This window comes from Mercenaria mercenaria, chromosome 11 (genome assembly GCF_021730395.1).
Source record: "Mercenaria mercenaria strain notata chromosome 11, MADL_Memer_1, whole genome shotgun sequence".
NCBI classification, from domain to species: Eukaryota; Metazoa; Mollusca; class Bivalvia; order Venerida; family Veneridae; genus Mercenaria; species Mercenaria mercenaria.
In genome coordinates, this window is record NC_069371.1 from 53,642,671 (window position 1) to 53,661,775 (window position 19,105).

Genomic DNA, 19,105 nt, shown 5'->3' on the forward strand with positions numbered 1-19,105 from the left:
AAATTTGTCAAACAGAATGCTAACTGATAATGACTACATACTTTTAGGGAAAGGACTTACTTTCTGCCCTAAAATAAAATGTCATGACAAAGTCAAATTATCTGAAGAAATATTTTGCATTACCCGCAGACTTAATCTTAAAGAATATTTCTACCAAGAACATGATCAAGATGCAACATCAGATGAGAGTAGCACAAAAAATACTCCCAAAAGCCTTCCTTTAGTAAGAAAACTTCATCATTCTCTCCAAAAGGTGGTCGTGATCAGTATTTCGATATGTATGTTGAGGCAGTTACTCAAGAAATTATAAACTCTGCACTTAATAAAAAGAGGTATACCAATATCAGCAAAGATGAACTTCAAAGCCTAAGAAACCTTACACAGGATAGTACTATTATTATAAAGAAAGCAGACAAGTCTGGAACTATAATAATAATGAATCGTACAGACTATGAAAGCGAGGTAAATAGACGGCTGAAAAAATGACAGGTATTATGAAAGAGTTGATGCATGTATTTCAGAGACAGTTAAAAGTAATGTTTTAAGTGTGTTGATAATATTAGTAAAACAGAATTCTCCACCGCGGATGAATTTGACACTATTCCGGTAAATATTAGAATCCCACAGTTTTATATTTTGCCTAAAACTCACAAAAAAAACCTGATGAAAATCTGCCACTTTGATTTCCAGGTAGGCCTATTGTATCAGCCTGTAACTCTTGCACAGATAACATATCTAAATATGTTGATTTTATACTTAAACCTCATATGCAGTCCCTGCCTTCTTACTTTAAGAACAGAACAGAACAGAACAGAACAGAACATATATTTTATTAGACTTGTACATAGTACATCGTCATAATCAAATACACATAGTGTATACAATAATAATAAAAAGCAAAAATCAAATCACGTGTTACAAGACAAATTATTTATACATAATATCAATTAATATATGCAGAGGATGAACATAAATTATGTTTCAACATTTATTAAAGAACGTCTAACAGTTGATGCGACGTTAAGATACCTTGCTAAATTTCTTAATATAGTCTTATTTGTACTTTCCATTAGTTCTATAAACTTAAACATAGATGGTCTATGGTAATAATATTTCTTAATATACTTCTTTCTAAGATCAGCAAAACAAGGAAAGATACAAATAAAATGAAACTCGACTTCAATATCACGAGAATTACAACATAAACAATATCTTTCATTTCTTACTATTCTGTTTCTGCCAAAACGGCCAGTTTGGATTCTAATCGAATGAGACGATAGTCGAAGCTGCGATAAATGTAGTCTAGAGCCATAATTTAATACATCTAAATAATCTTCATTGTTAAATTGCTTCTTAAAATACTTATATGTTTCCAGAACAGGACTACTTTCAACAGACACGTGCCACTGCTGAATAAAACAATCAATAACACGCTGTTTAAACAAAGACTGAAACACCTGAACATTTAAATTGTTATGATCATAAAAACATACGTGAAACCATATTCATTCAATAAGTTCTTAACTTTCGATACCCAGTTAATACGGCCTTTTTCACAATCCTCAAATCCTTGCTTATACATTGTTTGTAATAAAATGTTATCAGTCTTTATTAATTTACACCAGTACTATATGAAGTTCACCATATACCCCGGCGGTACAAGTATTTTGCCTAACTTTAATTATTATTATTATTATACCAGATTTATATAGCGCCCTTTTCATGATCAATTTCACGTTCAAAGGCGCTTTACATAGTTCAAATGCAGCCACACAGGGCGCATAAATTCATCCTCTACTAGTACAGACACAGAGCGATCTGACCAGAGGGACAGAGTGAGACAAAGCCCCCACGACAGAGAGATCAGAAATCAGATACAGGCTTGTCCGGCTAACTTAGCCTAGCTCGTTGCGAATAGACAGCCTGGTTCTTTAACATGCGCAGTGTATAGCACTGATACACGCAAGGATTGCCTGGGTTCCTGACCAGTACACCTCTAGTTGGGTGGGAAACACTGAAAAGCGTTTTCCCAAAATTCCCGAGTAGCTTTAAGTAGTCTCTTGCAAAATTTTAAGTGAACTCTTTCTATTGGTTTGGATTTGGAAAATCCCCATATTTCGGCGCCGTAGCAAAGAATTGATCCTTCAAAAGCATCAAACAATTGACATAGTATTTTAGGTTTAATTCTAATCTTACTACAGTTGAATAGCAAAGTATTGAGAGCTTTTAAAGCTTTACCGGTTAAATGTTCCTGATTCAACGAAAAGTTGCCAGTATGATTAAATACTGTTCCAAGATAGTTAAAATCATTGGCAACTTGGATAACATAACCATTATAGGACCAGCATTCATTTGGAAGTAAACCTCCTCTTTTTCTAAAAACCACGATTTTGGTTTTGTCAGAATTAACTTCTAAGCCCCAAGTAGTGCAGTAAGTGTATAAAAGGTCTAAACTATGTTGCAGGTCTTCCGGGCTGTTGCCTAAAATGGTCATGGTAGCAATTTGACGCACACAAGATTGCATAATTATGTGGACTGTATGTATATACACTGTATGTATACAGTATAGTAACAAAAAACAAAGTCCCATAACTAGGCAGAATATTTATCTAAAAGAATGTAACATGCACCATGCACAACTAGGGTTTGTACTGATCACTGGTGTGAAGATTCATTAAATTGTGCGCAAGGGTTTGGTAGATTAGGCATGCACAAGACTGCATATGCAGACTGTATGTACATAGTATGTTAACAAGAAACAAAGTCCCATAACTCTGCAATTTTTGGTTACTCTTGATGTTAGTTCCCTTTATGCTAACATTCCAGACGATGAAGGTATTCAGGCTTGTAAATATTTTCTTGAGAAAAATAACCATATTGGCAAAATGTCTATTGACAGCATCTGTTGTTTAATTGAAACTGTATTGAAAAACAATCTTTTTCAAATTGATTATCAATACTACTTACAAAGAATGGGTACTGCCATGGGTAGTCCTATGGCTCCTGCTTATGCCTCATTATTCATGGGGAAATTTGAAAATGATTTCCTAAGTTTATGTAGCTTGAATCCTTCTCTGTGGTATCGCCTTATGGATGACATTTTTATGATTGGATAAATTACATGAATTTCTGGAAAATATTAACAATATTCATCCTCATATCAAGTTTACTTATAATATTTCTGAAACATGTGTTTCATTTTTGGATGTTAATGTTACTTTTGATAAACAAAATCATCTTAAAACCAGTGTTCATGTAAAATCTTCAAATGTTCACCAATATGTACATTATAATTCATGTCATCCTAAACCATGCAAGGACAATATTCCATACAGCCAGGCTAAAAGATACAGACGTATTTATTCTGGTGATAATGAATTTAAGGAAGAACTGCAGTACTTATTCCTTGACAGAAATATCCTAAAAAGATTGTTGATAAAGCACTGAATGAGATAATGTGTGTAACACAAAGTGATGCTTTTATCAAAAATAAGAGAGACTACAATAATGTTATACCATTTGTTATAGAGTACAATCCGTCATTACCTAATATAGGTAACATAATTAATAAGTACTGGGATTTGTTACGTCTGCTGTTGAAGAACTGTATAAATGCAAGCCAGTTATGGCATTCAGACGTCCTAGAAATCTTAAAGATACATTAGTTAAAACAAAATATTTGTCTACTAATACATATCCACATTTCAAGTCTAGTAAATGTAACAGACCAAGATGTACACATTGTTCTACAATTTGTGAATGTGACATTTTTTGTAGTTCACAACATTGTACTTCTTACAAAACGTAGATTGTACTAGTAACAATTAAGAAATAATTTATAGCAAAAGAGTGTTTTAACACTATTTATGCACGATTGGCGGTTAAACGTCGGGCGTAATAATTTCACGAGGGCGCAGCCCGAGGGAAATTATTTGTACGACGTATTACCGCCCGAGTGTATAAATAGTGTTAAAACACGGTTTTGCTATAAATTATTTCCTTTCTAATATGGCCTTAATCTAAAATAGTAGATAAAATATAGTAGCGCTCTTTCTTGGTCGCAACAAAAACATTGACGTCACCGAACGTTAACGTGACCTCATTCTAGCGTAAGCGTGTTTTAACAGAGACAAGTATATTAGAATGTTATGCATTTAATAACTTGTAGAAAATGTGATGTACAGTATATTGGTGAAACTTGCCAGCAAGCTTCTCGCCGTATGAATAGCCATATATTTAATATCAACAATTTTGTTGATCCAGATTTTTCAACTAATGTAGCTATTCATTTCAATAGTGCTTGCCATAGTATTTCTGATTTTAGTTTTATGCCTATTGACTGTGTTAATGATAAAATTGACAGGCATCTGAAGGAAACCTTTGTGATGCGCGAATTCGGTACTGTATATCCACAGGGCCTCAATGCAAAGACTATGTATAATATATAGTAACTCTTTTGACATTGTATTAATTACTCCAAATAATTATTTGAGCTGTTTCATGCATATGTTACATTATTTCAGTTATTACTGGTACTTTTATATTGTTTGCTTTTATGGCAGTCCTTATCAGTATTGAATCTTATTGATCCTGACTTGCTTTGTAGACATACTTTTGTGCACACTATTTAACTATTGATTTGTTTTCAAATTTTCTATTTTTATTTATTTTATTATTTTTTAAAGTAAATTTATGATAGTAATAATACCATTAATAGATGGTACTTATTTACTTTAATATTGTTCTTACAACTATAGGTTCTGTTGCTGTTTTTCTGAACTATATATATATATAATTCAATTAGTGCGCCAAACGTAACGTCATGTTAACGGACGTCATGACGTCATACATATGTTTGTATACATTGTATGTTTGCCTGAAGACGTATTTTGAAACGAAACGCGTTGGAAACTTCAGTTGTCTTCTTTTTTAACCATATAGACAAGTAAAAGTAACCACAGGAACACACATTATATAAAACAAATATACTCATGTAAGGCAGCATTAAGGGCAAGGATAGACGAAGCAGGACAATGTGGCTTATACCAGAATAACTGCAAAAAGTCATATATATTTTTACGATAGCATACTATAAAAATTTATCCTCACTCATATAAGATATAGCACAATATCGGCCTGCCTAATAAACTTTGCTTTATCTAGTCAGTGTCAAGATATCACTTTTGCGGAAACTTTTGAAACCACTTATTTTATCAAAATTTTGCATTTAAATCATTAACATTGTATTGGAAATGTCTCAACTCAGAAAATGAGTGGTCAAATCAAAGGTTTTTATCCTGAAACAAAAACGTTATTGCTATTTTTCACTTTTACAGCACTTCAGTCGGAAATTTTGAAAACAATTTTTTTCCGAATTTTTCATTGAAATTGTTATCATTGTATTGGAAATGTTCTAACTATGAAAATAAGTGGTAAAATCAAAAGTTTTTATCCAGAAACAAAAAGGTTATTGCATTTTTTCAATTTTCCACAAAAACTGAATTACACTAGCAAACGTCATATTATAGGACGTCAAGTCTGCACGATGTTGCTCTTTCCAACGACTTTTTCCCAATTTTCTGAACAGGTAGGACAAATAGAATATTAGATTACTGTCTGAAAAATTTAAATTTATTAGGCTCGTCTACGAAAAAATAATAGGCTCGGCAGAGCCTCGCCTAATATATTTTCTTCAACTCGCCTAATAAATTTGAATTTATCAGACAGTAACCTAATATTCTCTATATCTAGTTTCTCTCCATAAGTATCAGGAAATCGTATAATAAATTTTCTACTATCAATCTTTACGTTAATTGATTAAAACAGCCAAAAAGAGAATTACTGGTTCCATTTTTTGTCACGTATTTCGTATAGCACGGCCCCAGGGAGCGAAAGCCAGACCTCCCGCGGATGATATACCACTGGGCTACAAAATAAAGTGGTCGAAATTTCCGATTGACTGGTATTTTTTTCCATTTTTCTGTTGTTCTCCATTTTGCAGCTGTAAATATTCAAACATGACCTCTAACGGCAATTTTTCAGCAGAGCGCAAAATGACGTACTGGACAGGGTTTGTAAATAGCGTTTTTATATACAACAAAAATACGGCAAAGTTCTTTATTTTCAAGTTTGTATTAAAATGATCTCTCCAATGATATATAATTTGTCAAGTTTATTTCGACGTCACATCGGAGGCAAACGATTTATGAACACAAAACACGCAAAACTGACGTCGAGTTTCACCCAAAATTTTGCGTAAAGACGCCCATATTTAAGAAACTGCCGGATAGTTTTTTGAATAAATTTGAACAAGCGTGCAAAATTTCAATCGCTATCGATTCCGTAAAAGAAAAATGGGGGTCACCGTTTTAGATTTTGCTCTATTTCCCGTGGCGCTTTAATACATATTTCGTAAATTTCCATTAGTTTAAATTCAGTTTCTGTTTCTGTTGGTGGATATAATGAAATATTATCACAATAATGATAAAATGAAGACGTTATTTCATGGATGAATGTTTTTGAGAAAATGTTCTGTACACGACAAACAGACAGATTTTATTATTATAGACAACAACTTTGCCTAAGTGTCTGTGCAAAGTGTATTAAGGTATAGGTCCATGTTTCGGAGAAAAAAGTTCGAATGTCATCAAATCATAGAAAGAAAGCATTGTTTTACATGAAAATTTAACAGCATATAAAACATTTATATTGTTCTACAAAACTATTGTCAATTTACTGATATATGTATTGAATTCCGGAAAGGGACTGCATGAAGGGGCCACACTTCTAGACAGTTCAGCGGCTTTAAAAAACTCACCATTTTTAAAAGCTGTTACACGTCTTCATTTTGATGCATTTGCAACATCGTGCGAGTGTTTAAATTTTACATAACTAGGTAAAACATCGTTTTTGACTATTGTTTACATTTATTTCTTTACAAATGACATTCTTATTTAAAGGGGGACACCTCATTAAGAATATTTTAAGTATCCAACTCTATTGGACAGAACAGTAAAACATGTATTGGACAGATAAATTGTTTGTCAAGATGCTGTTCATTTACTAAAAAATCTGTTGTTTTGTGATATACTGCTAAACCTTAACAGTTCTTTCTGAAATGAAAGAATGTTACGTTTTTTTTTAAGTTTGTCTATTTTGTTTATTCGCCGTGTTAATTTTTGAAATGCATGGATATATAATTCAATGGAACACCAGCACGTGAATACCAAACTACAATAATAACTAGAAATGTGTCCATGGGACACAGATGCCCCCACTACATGACATTAGTCAGGGGCCAGAACTCCTACAATACTGAATGAATCCGGATGCGAAACCCCAGGTGCACAACTACACATGCTGACCAACATTCCTGTAAACTTTGGTGATTCTAGGTCAAATACTTTTGGGGCTATGCGCGACACAACATTAAAATGACCAATTTTTTACTAAGTCAGGGGCCATAACTCCTACATGACTGGATGAATCCGGACGTGAAACCCCAGGTGCACAACTACACATGCTGACCAACATGCCTGTAAAGTTTTGCGACTCTAGGTCATATACTTTTGGAGCTAGGCACGACACAACATTAAAATGGCCAATTTTTACAAAGTCAGCGGCCATAACTGCTACATGACTGAATGAATCCGGACGCGAAACCCCAGGTGCACAACTACACACGCTGACCAACATTCCTGTAAACTTTGGTGATTCTAGGTCAAATACTTTTGGAGCTATGCGCGACACAACATTAAAATGACCAATTTTTTACTAAGTCAGGGGCCATAACTCCTACATGTCTGGATTAATCCGGACGCGAAACCCCAGGTGCACAACTACACATGCTGACCAACATGCCTGTAAAGTTTTGTGACTCTAGGTCATATACTTTTGGAGCTAGGCACGACACAACATTAAAATGACCAATTTTTACAAAGTCAGGGGCCATAACTTCTACATGACTGAATGAATCCGGACGCGATACCCCAGGTGCACAACTACACATGCTGACCAACATTCCTGTAAAGTTTTGTGACTCTAAGTCAAATACTTTCAGAGCTACGCGCGACACAACATTTTCGGAAGGACGGACGGAAGGACGGAAGGACGGACGGACAAGAGCAAATATATATGCCCCCCCCCCCCCCCCCCCCCCCCCCCCCAAAGTGGGGGCATAAAAATGGTCTGAGTTCGAACTGTAGTATTTTGAAGAGTGTGCAGTTACCTATTCCATCCTTACATAGAAACAGTTAACAGTAATTTAGATTACGCACACAATAATCTAATGATGAGAGAAAGGGATCTGTCCCATAAGTTTGTTCAACACGTTTAAGGTGTTATGAATCACGTGTACCTCCAACACGTTCACACTGCATAGTTTCGCTCGTGGTACTTGACGCGCAGATACATTGATCCGTGACTATCAGCGGAAGTGTCAACAGAACAGTTTGCAGCAAGTTTGAAAATGCATACGTGCTATCTTTTATTTGAAGAGAATGGTAATAAAACGATTTTAAACTTTTTATTAATACTGAGTACTTTTTTTTTCTTTTTCAAATTTATTCATAAAACAGCATGTTTATTGACAAAGTCCACAATATTACACAAGTGAAGTTCACAATATAACATACAAATGTGTAAGATTAGTAATATAGAAGATGTTTTATGTTTCAAACAAAGTGATAAGCATTACATATAATTTCTTTAGCAATAATATTCTAATGCATTCAGAAATTTATTAAGAAATAGTAACTTATAATCTTTATTTCTTGACAAATATTTAACCACAGTTAATATATCAGTGTGCAATATTTCGATCATATTAATAAATTTCTTTCTTCGTTCGCTGAAGAGATACGTCTTGTAAATACAGTATGTTATTATACTGAGAACTTTAAAAAAAATACTTGTTTTGTTAATATATCCCGACAAAAAATGTCACAAACTACACCGAGACTTAAGTTCGTACATGTGATCCCGACAAAAACTGATAAACGTCTGCTGGAAATTATGCAGTAAATTGAATAAATTACTCACAAAACGTGAGCATGGCTTTATTTATTAATATATTTATTAATTTAATTTTATACTACAGTCATGTTTTACAAAGTCTCCATTTTATTTTCTGGCCACATTTGCTTAATTAAACTATCTACTGTGCACATGCATTCAATACCTTTAAGAACTGGTATTTGTATGGTTTGAACCTACGTCTCCTGAGAGACGCAAACTTTTATCGGTATAGTCTAAAAAATTTAGAAGACGATCTTAACTTTTATGGTTTGACAGGACATTAAAATGACCAATTTTTTACTAAGTCAGGGGCCATAACTCCTACACGACTGAATGAATCCGGACGCGAAACCCCAGGTGCACAACTACACATGCTGACCAACATTCCTGTAAAGTTTTGTGGCTCTACGTCAAAATCTTTTGGAGCTAGGCGCGACACAACACTAAAATGACCAATATTTACAAAGTCAGGGGCCATAACTCCTACACGACTGAATGAATCCGGACGCGAAACCCCAGGTGCACAACTACACATGCTGACCAATATTCCTGTAAAGTTTTGTGACTCTACGTCAAATACTTTTGGAGCTAGGCGGGACACAACATTCTCGGAAGGACGGACGGAAGGACGGAAGGACAAGAGCAAATCTATATGCCCCCACCACTCATTGCATCTGGTCTTTGTCACACGAACTGGCCAACTGCACTTCCGGCGAGGAAGTTCGAACTTTTGCCTGTTTCCTCTCCAGCTACCGGCTTGTGCACACAAGTCACGTGCAGTATTATTTTCTATAACGGTTCCTTTTGTCACTATCATGCGTTCGACAGAATACCAAAGGGAGATAAAAATACACTGACATGGGAAGATCCAGTACCGGCATGAATCATACCTGGAAATTACCGGTTCCGTGAACATAAATTTAAAACGAAGTCTTAGATCAAGTAATAGAATCACTTAAAGATTGACTATAAACATTTTATTTAGAACTAAAGCATGATTTGTGTATCAATGCTAATGTTTTAGCATTTTGACAAATATTGTTAATGTTCTCAAATTTAAATAAGGTTTGTTTAAGAATTGAAGCTGTAACTACAAATAAAAAATCAGCGTAAGCCCGGTGAATACGACTTTTGGCTAGAATGCACTTTACCGATACGCATTTCCTATTTCAATAAACGGACCGTTTGTATTCCTGTGTCATATATAGGAGAGAATTTTCTTGAAAACATTCATTTATTTCAAGACTTTCATGAAATAATATCTTCGTTTTATCATTATTGGAATTTAATATCATTATATCCACCAATAGAAACAGAAACTGAATTTAAACTAAAGGGAATTTACGAAATAAGTATAAACACGTTGTTATTTTTACTGGGGGTAGGGGAAGCGCCACGGGAAATAGAGCAAAATCTAAAACGATGACCCCCATTTTTCTTTTACGGAATCGATAGCGATTGAAATTTTGTACGCTTGTTCAAATTTATTCAAAAAAACTATCCGGCAGTTTCTTAAATATGGGCGTCTTCACGCAAAATTTTGGGTGAAACTCGACGTCAGTTCTGCGTGTTTTGCGTTTATAAAATACAAACTTGAAAATAAAGAATTTTTGCCGTATTTTTGTTGTATATAAAAACGCTATTTAAAAAACCTGTCCAGTACGTCATTTTGCGTTCTGCTGAAACAATGACGTTAGTGGTAATGTTTGAAGATTTACAGCTGCAAAATGGAGAATAACAGAAAACTGGAAAAAATACCAGTCAATCGGAAATATCGTCAACTTTAATTTGGCAAAACTTCATAACAGTCCGTTGAAAATCGTTAGGTGGCGCATATTACCTTAAACGAATTATCGAAACGTGCCAAAACAAAGACAAAATACAGTGGTAATTGTAGCTACATTCCAAGAACACAGTCCTCCAAAACAAAAGCCTATAGCTGTGTTTGTATGTTTGAACTAACGATAGAAATATCTACAAGGAAAACAAATAGGAAAATAAGGACAAAAACAATTTAAGAAACACTGAGTACAATACCAGTCAATCATGTTCATGTTATCTTCGAAATCTTGATGAACGACATTTTTCGTCCCAGATTTACATGTACAGTCATTTAGTTTGGCTATCAATGCGCGATATTTTTGTTATGTCGTATACAGTATACTTGACATTAATCTCATTTAAAATGCGATTAAAGCATTAAGAAAACATATGCGAGATACTTTAAGTAAATTTATAGCATGACAAAAGAAAACACGGCTTACAGATGTATAATATTATGTGATTATGGTAAGAAACATATATATAAATGTGCTATAAATGACATTGAAGCCTTGTGTTCAAACTTTCAAGATAGTAGTGTAGAGCAAGAGGTGATTCCTTATCATTCCATAGCGACAATGCATGCCATTATAACTTTGTATATATTCAGTTGCGCAATTATTCGAAAGAAAAGAATTTCACTCATTAAAATAAATGTCTTATATTTTTATTCTTGGAATATTCTTCTGTCTGCTTAACCGCCGTACGTACTGTGGATTATTTCCTCATTTATTATATTTCAATTCAATTTCTTTTAGCAATATTATATCAGATCATGCCATTGAAAATAACTCCATTTAAATGCATTTATATGATATTTTCAGAACTATTGATATATACAGATTATAATATTAAAAAACAAAAAGTTCCGAACAAAAATGATGAAAAGTCCAGTCAGATAGAATACTTCTGTTCAGAGTTTTGGATTCTTGCCCATTTCAAGAAACTTTGGATATATCTTCATTATTGTCATTTTTATTATTATTCTCTTCGCTCAAACTCATCGTCAGGTCCCGGCAAAATTCCAATATAATGTATATTGTTTCAAGCTCGAACTTGCGATTACTCGAACTGATTTTGCCTGTCCTGTCGTGTTCAAGCGATGTTTTTTTTTCTGTAAATGTGTAATATAGGATCGCATACCTGAGTAAAAACTCTACCTTTTTGCAAACGTTAATCAGTAAGTACTACAAGAAACGTTATACATTTGATTATTGTAAAAAATGATTTTGAATTTCTGTAACGTTAACCACTATATAAAACTGTAGATATATTAATAGGTGATGCCATTCGTTGTTTTGAATGTCAGTATGTTCCATTTCCACGTGACTGTACAAAAGTCATAGAATGCGGAGTCGACGAGGTGATCGTTTATTGCATAGATACATTCCATCAATAATCTGCAGTGAATTCTTATGAAAATAAAGTGGTAGTTATTTATAATAAACTACTCAGGTTGGTGAAAAAAGTTATAAAGCCACATAAATAGCAAGCATTATTTCAGTGCTACAGCTGAGCTCGAACCATAATTGATTTAGAAAAATTGATATTAATTTAAACATTTTAGGAGTTGAATCTCGATATCTCAAACTCACTTATCTAAAATTCCGGCTATTTCGAAGACATTTTCAAGTTTCGTCCCGAAAACACGTGACTGTGCAAAATATCATTTTAAGTCGAACTTCGGTTATCTCGCAGTAAAACGACCGCTCCCTTGGAATGTCAGATACCGTGTTTCAACAGTTTATAATTTTGAATTAAGCACAAGTTAATTTTCACGTTTCAGTATTGTTTCACAGAGCAATTAGTAACCACTGGTGGTAATGTTGTTTTTAACACTGGATGTCTTAACAATACGGTATGCATACGTCCTTTACAAACTATTGAAATGGAAATTATATAAAGATGTAAAATAATAACTGCAATGATGTTTATACTATTTTGTATACTAGATATGACCAAAACAAACTGCGTACTGTTCATTTTACATCAATATCTTGACTAACACAGTGTGTACCTATTCAATACAATACTATACAATGATACAAAAGATAAATACTGCACTGAATTGTTTTTACTGCTTTTAGATTATATTTCAAATCAAAGAACTTTTTCCAGTTCAGCATGTATGACGATTATGTTAGAGATGTTATGATTGTCTAGTAGAAAATGACGACCCTTACAGTATTTCATTGTTGGTATATTGTCATGTACATCTATTTTGAGTCAATTAAGCTGGGTAGTTGAATTGAAATTTGTTTAATATGTCCATACAAAGCATTTGTCAATTCAAAACATTTCATACACAATAATTCATTAGAATATACATCAGTTAGTACAATTACTCAACTGCTTATGATTAATTGATTGTAGCGTTGCTCTCCTAGTGGCACATCGCTGATTGGGAAAAGGTCGAAAAATCAAAGTCCTTCTGGCATCAAAACATGCATGGAATGCTGCAAGAACGATTTTTGCAACAAGATTGGTTGTGGAACCAGCGGTAAATTACTAGGGAAAGCATCTATTAGATAAAGCACATATTTCATTTTTCAGTATTTTAATAATATTCTACATTGATTTACATGTACCATTAAAATGCTTATAAATAATTCTAAATTATTTTGAAGTACGAAATCGTGGCCAAACAATTACCCGTTACAAAAGCTTCTTTAACAGTACCATTAACTTGATACCTTAATGGATCATAAAGTATATTAAGTCTATCTCTATGCTACTGTGAATCCAGTGTTAGGATTCGCAGGAGAATGTGTTGCACAGTTCATTACCTTTCATAAACAGACTCAATTTATTTTAGTCTGCTATTATTTTGATCGAGTTCTATATTGAACTTCTTTAACGTTTTAGTACATTCTCATCAGCAGCCAACGTGTGACAGTCGTAACCTTATGTTGTTCAATGTTCTTGATAATTATGAGGGTCATCCAATGCATCTCTTTGGAAGAATACAGCTTAAGCCCAAGACTAACAAAGTCTGTTGAGATCAAATAATCTGTAATAATATTAGTTTCTTCATACTGACACTGATATTTTCTCGGAAAAAAAAAAACATTTTCTCTCTAGGCTCATCTCAACAGAGACAGTGGCAAGAGATATTGTAAATTTTTTCAGAAAGTGGTATCAGAGAGTATTGATTTTATGGCCAAGTGCTTTACATTTAATGACTCTAACGACTGATGCCAGTCTACTTAAGCCCGTATTAGAGGATGCAAGGTATGTCGCACATTTCATGACGTCTTGTGATCAAACCGAGACTGCTTCCATTGAATTTTCAGACAGACGTTTTATGATATGTTTCAGAAATTCCTCTCACACAACGAGGTCCATACTGTTTTAACTGTGATGTTGCAGTTGATCCTAAAGCTTGCAATGATGTTACTATCTGTGGTAAAAACGAGGTAACAACCATTAATGCGTATTAATCATATTTTTATACTCGTAAACGATAGTCCAGTGTAGTGTAATAGTACATATGTTATGAACTGTTATCTTTTTTAAAGTCTTCTTAGGCTAGGCTATGACAGAGGTTAGGTGATATTTCAGCTAATTGATTATTCATACAAGTTACTACATAAGTCAGTTGTTTACGTCAGTCAATCCTTACAACAGAAAACCAGTCAATCAAATAAAATCATATTTATTGACATGAAATAAGTCGCACTACCATTGATATTGAACGTCAGAGTTTAAACTCGAAGACGTTTGATTTATTCAAATATGTTAAATATGTTAAATTTCATATTGAGAATTTTGCCATATCGTGAATATTGTATGTGTCCGCTTTGATAATCTATGATAACCGGCTGTTTCTATTTATACATTGCAGTTGTGTATGTTGTACTCTCTACTTCAATATGATGGTTTTCCGCAAACAATCTACAAAGGTCAATGTGTAACACAACAGGTAATATCTAATTACTACATCCACCATATCATACCTTACAAATGTTGCTGCTAATGCTTATAAATCATTCACTAAACCAACTATTGAAAGTAAACTAACCCCGACTTTGTTTATACTGCCAGTCTAACACATGCGTCGTGCTTTCATCCAGGGATTGTTATAGCTAGGTCATTTTATGGCGTATATTATGCGTATGTCAAGACTGATTCGTGACAACAACGACAAAAAATCTTGAATCTCCGCGATTTGCTATTATCCAATTTTTGACCACCTTCTGTGACTTGTTAAGTTGTGGTAGTAGATAATCGCGGGCTACCTTGTGTTAAATAGTTTTCATGAGCATACGAGCAATGGGTAAACGTTCCTGGTTGTTTACAATATACATTGTATGTGTGTATGAACTATATGATGAATATTATTACAATGTATAGTAATTTGTAAAAATATGTTTTGTAGTATATCTTTGGTATCATATTGTTAAAATGACGCTAATATATAACAAAATATGGGTCTTATAAAGGAGTGTGGAGGCCATGAATTGTCGCTCCATACTTGGCCAGTGTTGTTATTATAATTTAAAGAAGCATGGATTCTATTTAAAACATAGATAACATAGTTGCTCTTATGCCGATGCTACGGGGTTTGGGAAGTGTTGCGCATTTAATTACCTCTCATGAACAATGTCAAGCCGAGATTGCTATTATGCTCCTTTGCGTCCGGTGTTTCAAGTGATGTTTTTTATATATTTGATTTGGTACCTCAAAGTTGGCAGCAGGACAAATTCCACATAAACGGAAATATCAAAAGAAATGCATTATCGGCATTTTATATTATCATCAGCTAATATCAGAAGGACTAGTAAATTGTTTAATTACAGATGATAACACAGTATAAAAACTAGAATGCTTTACTAGAAAAAATATTTAAAAAAAAATATTACTTATTCCAGTAATGTGTAACTCACCTTGAAAAGTCAAAAGAAGTACATTTTTACTGATCATTAAATTGATATATGGCAATGTTATGTAGACGAAAAACTAAAACAAATATTTGATGGATGATGTTGCTTTTCTCACTGACTAAAATACAATTTTATATAGTTTACCCCTACTTTAGGTATGTGACGTAGTGTCAAAAGCGTTAAGCAGTCGCAAGTGTGCTCCCATGTGTTGTAAAACAGATCTGTGTAACGACCATTGTGGTATTTCTTCAAATATTACCACGACATCAAAGATGCTTACTACTCATACAACACGGACAAAACATCCAGCTGTAGATATGTCAACACAATCAATTTTCACAACTCAAGGTACATTGTCATGTAGTCTTAGGTCGATCATACATAATAAGAAACATATCACTAACAACCAGCTAACTTCACTGGGTTTAACGATGTCCCTTATTTTATACACTTATTGTATGGCCGGTCAATAACTAGACCTATTGTCAGATGTTCAATGGTGTTTTATTGCATGACATCAAAAATAAATATTCATATTTTTTCTTCAAGTTTTGACTTTAGTCCAGCGAATGTGTTGTTGTTGTTGTTGTTTTTCGTTTGATTTAATGTCATACCGACAGAATTATAGGTCAGATAGCGACTTTCCTCTTTTGATGGTGTATGAAGACTCTAGGTGCCCCACTGGTCATTGCATTGTAGGCACCTCGGTAGAACTACCGACTTATTGTTGAACTGTATACCTGTTTTTATCACAAACAATGGACCAGTGATTTATATAAGGATCATATCATGTTTTTATTTCCGTTTAATGAACATCTTGTCTAATGTTAGAATTTTTCCCTCTGGTTAAAAGCTGTTGAGTTCAATACAAATACAAAACTTTTAAACCAGATTGTATAAATGTTATTTAACCAGATGGTTGTTCTGATTGTGCACGGTGATGTGTTTGTTAAGGCACACGCTACTTATTGGCCTCCAAGTTACTATACATTTAAATTCGAGACAAAGATACAAAGTCCTCACATTTATTTCATTTCTCTAGGAACAATTGATCCAACAACAATACCTACCAACAATGCATACTTTCACTGCGACACACATGGGCCTTACATTCATTTACAGAATGCAAATACACACCTATGCGTTCATATGGTATTAAAACATGCTACTTGGAATGATGCACGTCATGCATGCAAGCAGGAAGGAGGGGATCTTGTTGTCCTAGATACGTATGAAAAGGCCGTGTTAATGAGAAACAAAATTGCGGGTAAAATTTTTAATTCCTTGTTTTATATTATCGTTGTTAATAAAGAAATAAAGGTTCAATTTTGAACAATAACATTCCATGTAATCTAATCATAAATAACATTTTCTGGTTTTCGAAATCTTAAATTAATGCAGAATACCAATAGTACTTTTCATATATAAGCACTTTTACAAAATACGACTGAAGTTTTATATAAAAAGAAATCACTTGACACTGGTAGCAGACCAAAGTTAAGTAATTCATTTAGTTAGTTTATTTTCAATATTCCATCAGGTCAAAAGGTCCACGAGGACATAAAATTCATGATATAGGGCAAATTGTATACAACATTTACTTATTAAATACCTTACTATAAATACTAACAAAACTGCCTAGGACAAAATTATGTAGCACAAGCAAATTAACCGGAATCGAAAGAAAGGCACCATAACTGGTTATTGGCCCGTCATGGATACGTGACGTCATTTTTGACGTCATTTTACTCTGTGACGTCGCGATAAAAATTCGTTAACGTCGATATTTTATATTAAGTCAGAGACCACCAATTCAAAAAAGTACAGGGAACTTACTGGGAATGAGGTAAGTGTATACCTGGGAATAAGGTAACGTCTGTGCGTTCTGATTGGTCAGTCATGTAAACAAACCCAGGAAGTGATTATTTTTTCAATATTGATATTTTTCACTGCATTTACAGTATTTTATTATACATTTTGACAAAATTTGCTACATTCTATGTGTATTGAAAAAAAGTTTTATCAAACGAATTTCTCCCGCCATGTCAGTGATGTAAACAGGGGGTCATCTCATTCACGATAAAATTACTTAAATAAAGTATCAATATTCATATGTTTTTCGTCGATATTTTGGTAGAACTAAGATAGTTCTTGAAAAACTTGTAATTAGATTTACATGTTTCGATGTATGGAAGGCCGTACACGCCATAATGTTACAATGTAAGTCTATGGGAAAACAATTGGTGGTCTCTAACCATTAGTTACTGATTCTAGCAATCGAGACAGTAATTGTGTTTAAGTATGTAATAAACAACTCATAAAATGGCTTCGACGTTCCTTAAGAAATTATCAGCACTCCTAAACTTATAATGCAACTGGGATTACGCCCTTCTGCATATATAGGTTTAGTCGTGCTATAACCACTTCAAACCGGCCATTGCTGTTTAATAAGTGTATAATATAGAGTATAAGCCTATTATCATAATGTCTATGGTCCATTTTTTGTATTTTCTGTAACATTTCTAAAGAGTAAAAGTAAAAATTATAGACATTCAAACAATATTAAGTCAAATTAGGTTTAATCAATTTGAAAGCAAATGCAAGCAAACTACATATTATGATTGGTGACAACCTTTAAAAAACTAACACGAATATTTTTAGAGTCTCAACACCTTGGCTTTTGGATAGGAGCACGAGATTTCAACCAAAACGATCATTTCTTATGGATAAACCAACATCCTGTTGATGATTCCTTGGCAGACTGGGGGCACAACCAACCTAATCATATCCACAAAGGTATTGATCAAGACTGTGTTTACATGCCAAAACATACTGATTACACATGGCACGATACCGATTGTGAAAAAGATCATTTCGATTACATATGTGAAAAACAATAAACATATGTAAATGTTTTAACTGCAATTATCCTGAATGCTAATTTGCCCAATGTATGCCATTTCTTAAAGTAAGAAAGTCGAGGTCAGTTTTTATCATAATCATTAATAAACAATAGCGAAGAATTATCAGCAGCTCAAACAAGTTGAAGGTTCAAATGAAACCAATATTTTAACATAACATATTCCATCGTACTATTGTATTCAGTTCCGAAATATTATTCAGCTGAACAATAGAGAACAAACAATGGCAAAAGAATTAAGTACATTGATCGAATGCCTAAATAGTATATCATCAGCTATTGCCATCCATCAGAAGTTCGTCAAAATCACAAGATGAACAACCAGGGAGTCATGGTAGACCTCTGGTATGCGAGAATGATCATCGGCAGTCTTCTCTGGTTAAGAGACGGCCGAGAAGACAAAGAACGGAAATGTTCAACTGATGGTGTGTCAATGGTGTACACTTATTGATGAAGAGAACACAAG

At 33.7% G+C, this 19,105-nt stretch overlaps 2 protein-coding genes across 5 annotated transcripts in view; one reads left to right on the forward strand and one right to left on the reverse strand.

Annotated features, from left to right (window-relative positions):
* The window catches only part of LOC123531301 (potassium voltage-gated channel subfamily H member 7-like), a 463,598-nt gene that overhangs the window by 169,705 nt on the left and 274,788 nt on the right, over positions 1-19,105 (reverse strand). The gene's annotated exons all lie outside the window — the stretch shown is intronic.
* On the forward strand, positions 11,421-18,638 carry LOC123532699 (uncharacterized). The gene is made up of 9 exons (XM_053517475.1): positions 11,421-11,539; positions 12,117-12,199; positions 12,623-12,694; positions 13,210-13,336; positions 14,155-14,252; positions 14,681-14,758; positions 15,875-16,067; positions 16,762-16,986; positions 18,381-18,638. The coding sequence occupies exons 1-9, from the start codon at positions 11,491-11,493 to the stop codon at positions 18,617-18,619; spliced, it is 1,164 nt and encodes a 387-aa protein (XP_053373450.1). The 5' UTR covers positions 11,421-11,490; the 3' UTR covers positions 18,620-18,638.

Bases quoted from the DNA above. Each gene is read 5' to 3' on its own strand.
- LOC123532699 (XM_053517475.1), top strand. From the start codon at position 11,491: ATGTCTTATATTTTTATTCTTGGAATATTCTTCTGTCTGCTTAACCGC. The intron at 11,540-12,116 runs GTACGTACTGTG...ATATATTAATAG, and splicing joins CTTCTGTCTGCTTAACCGCC to GTGATGCCATTCGTTGTTTT. The intron at 12,695-13,209 runs GTATGCATACGT...AATTGATTGTAG, and splicing joins CTGGATGTCTTAACAATACG to CGTTGCTCTCCTAGTGGCAC.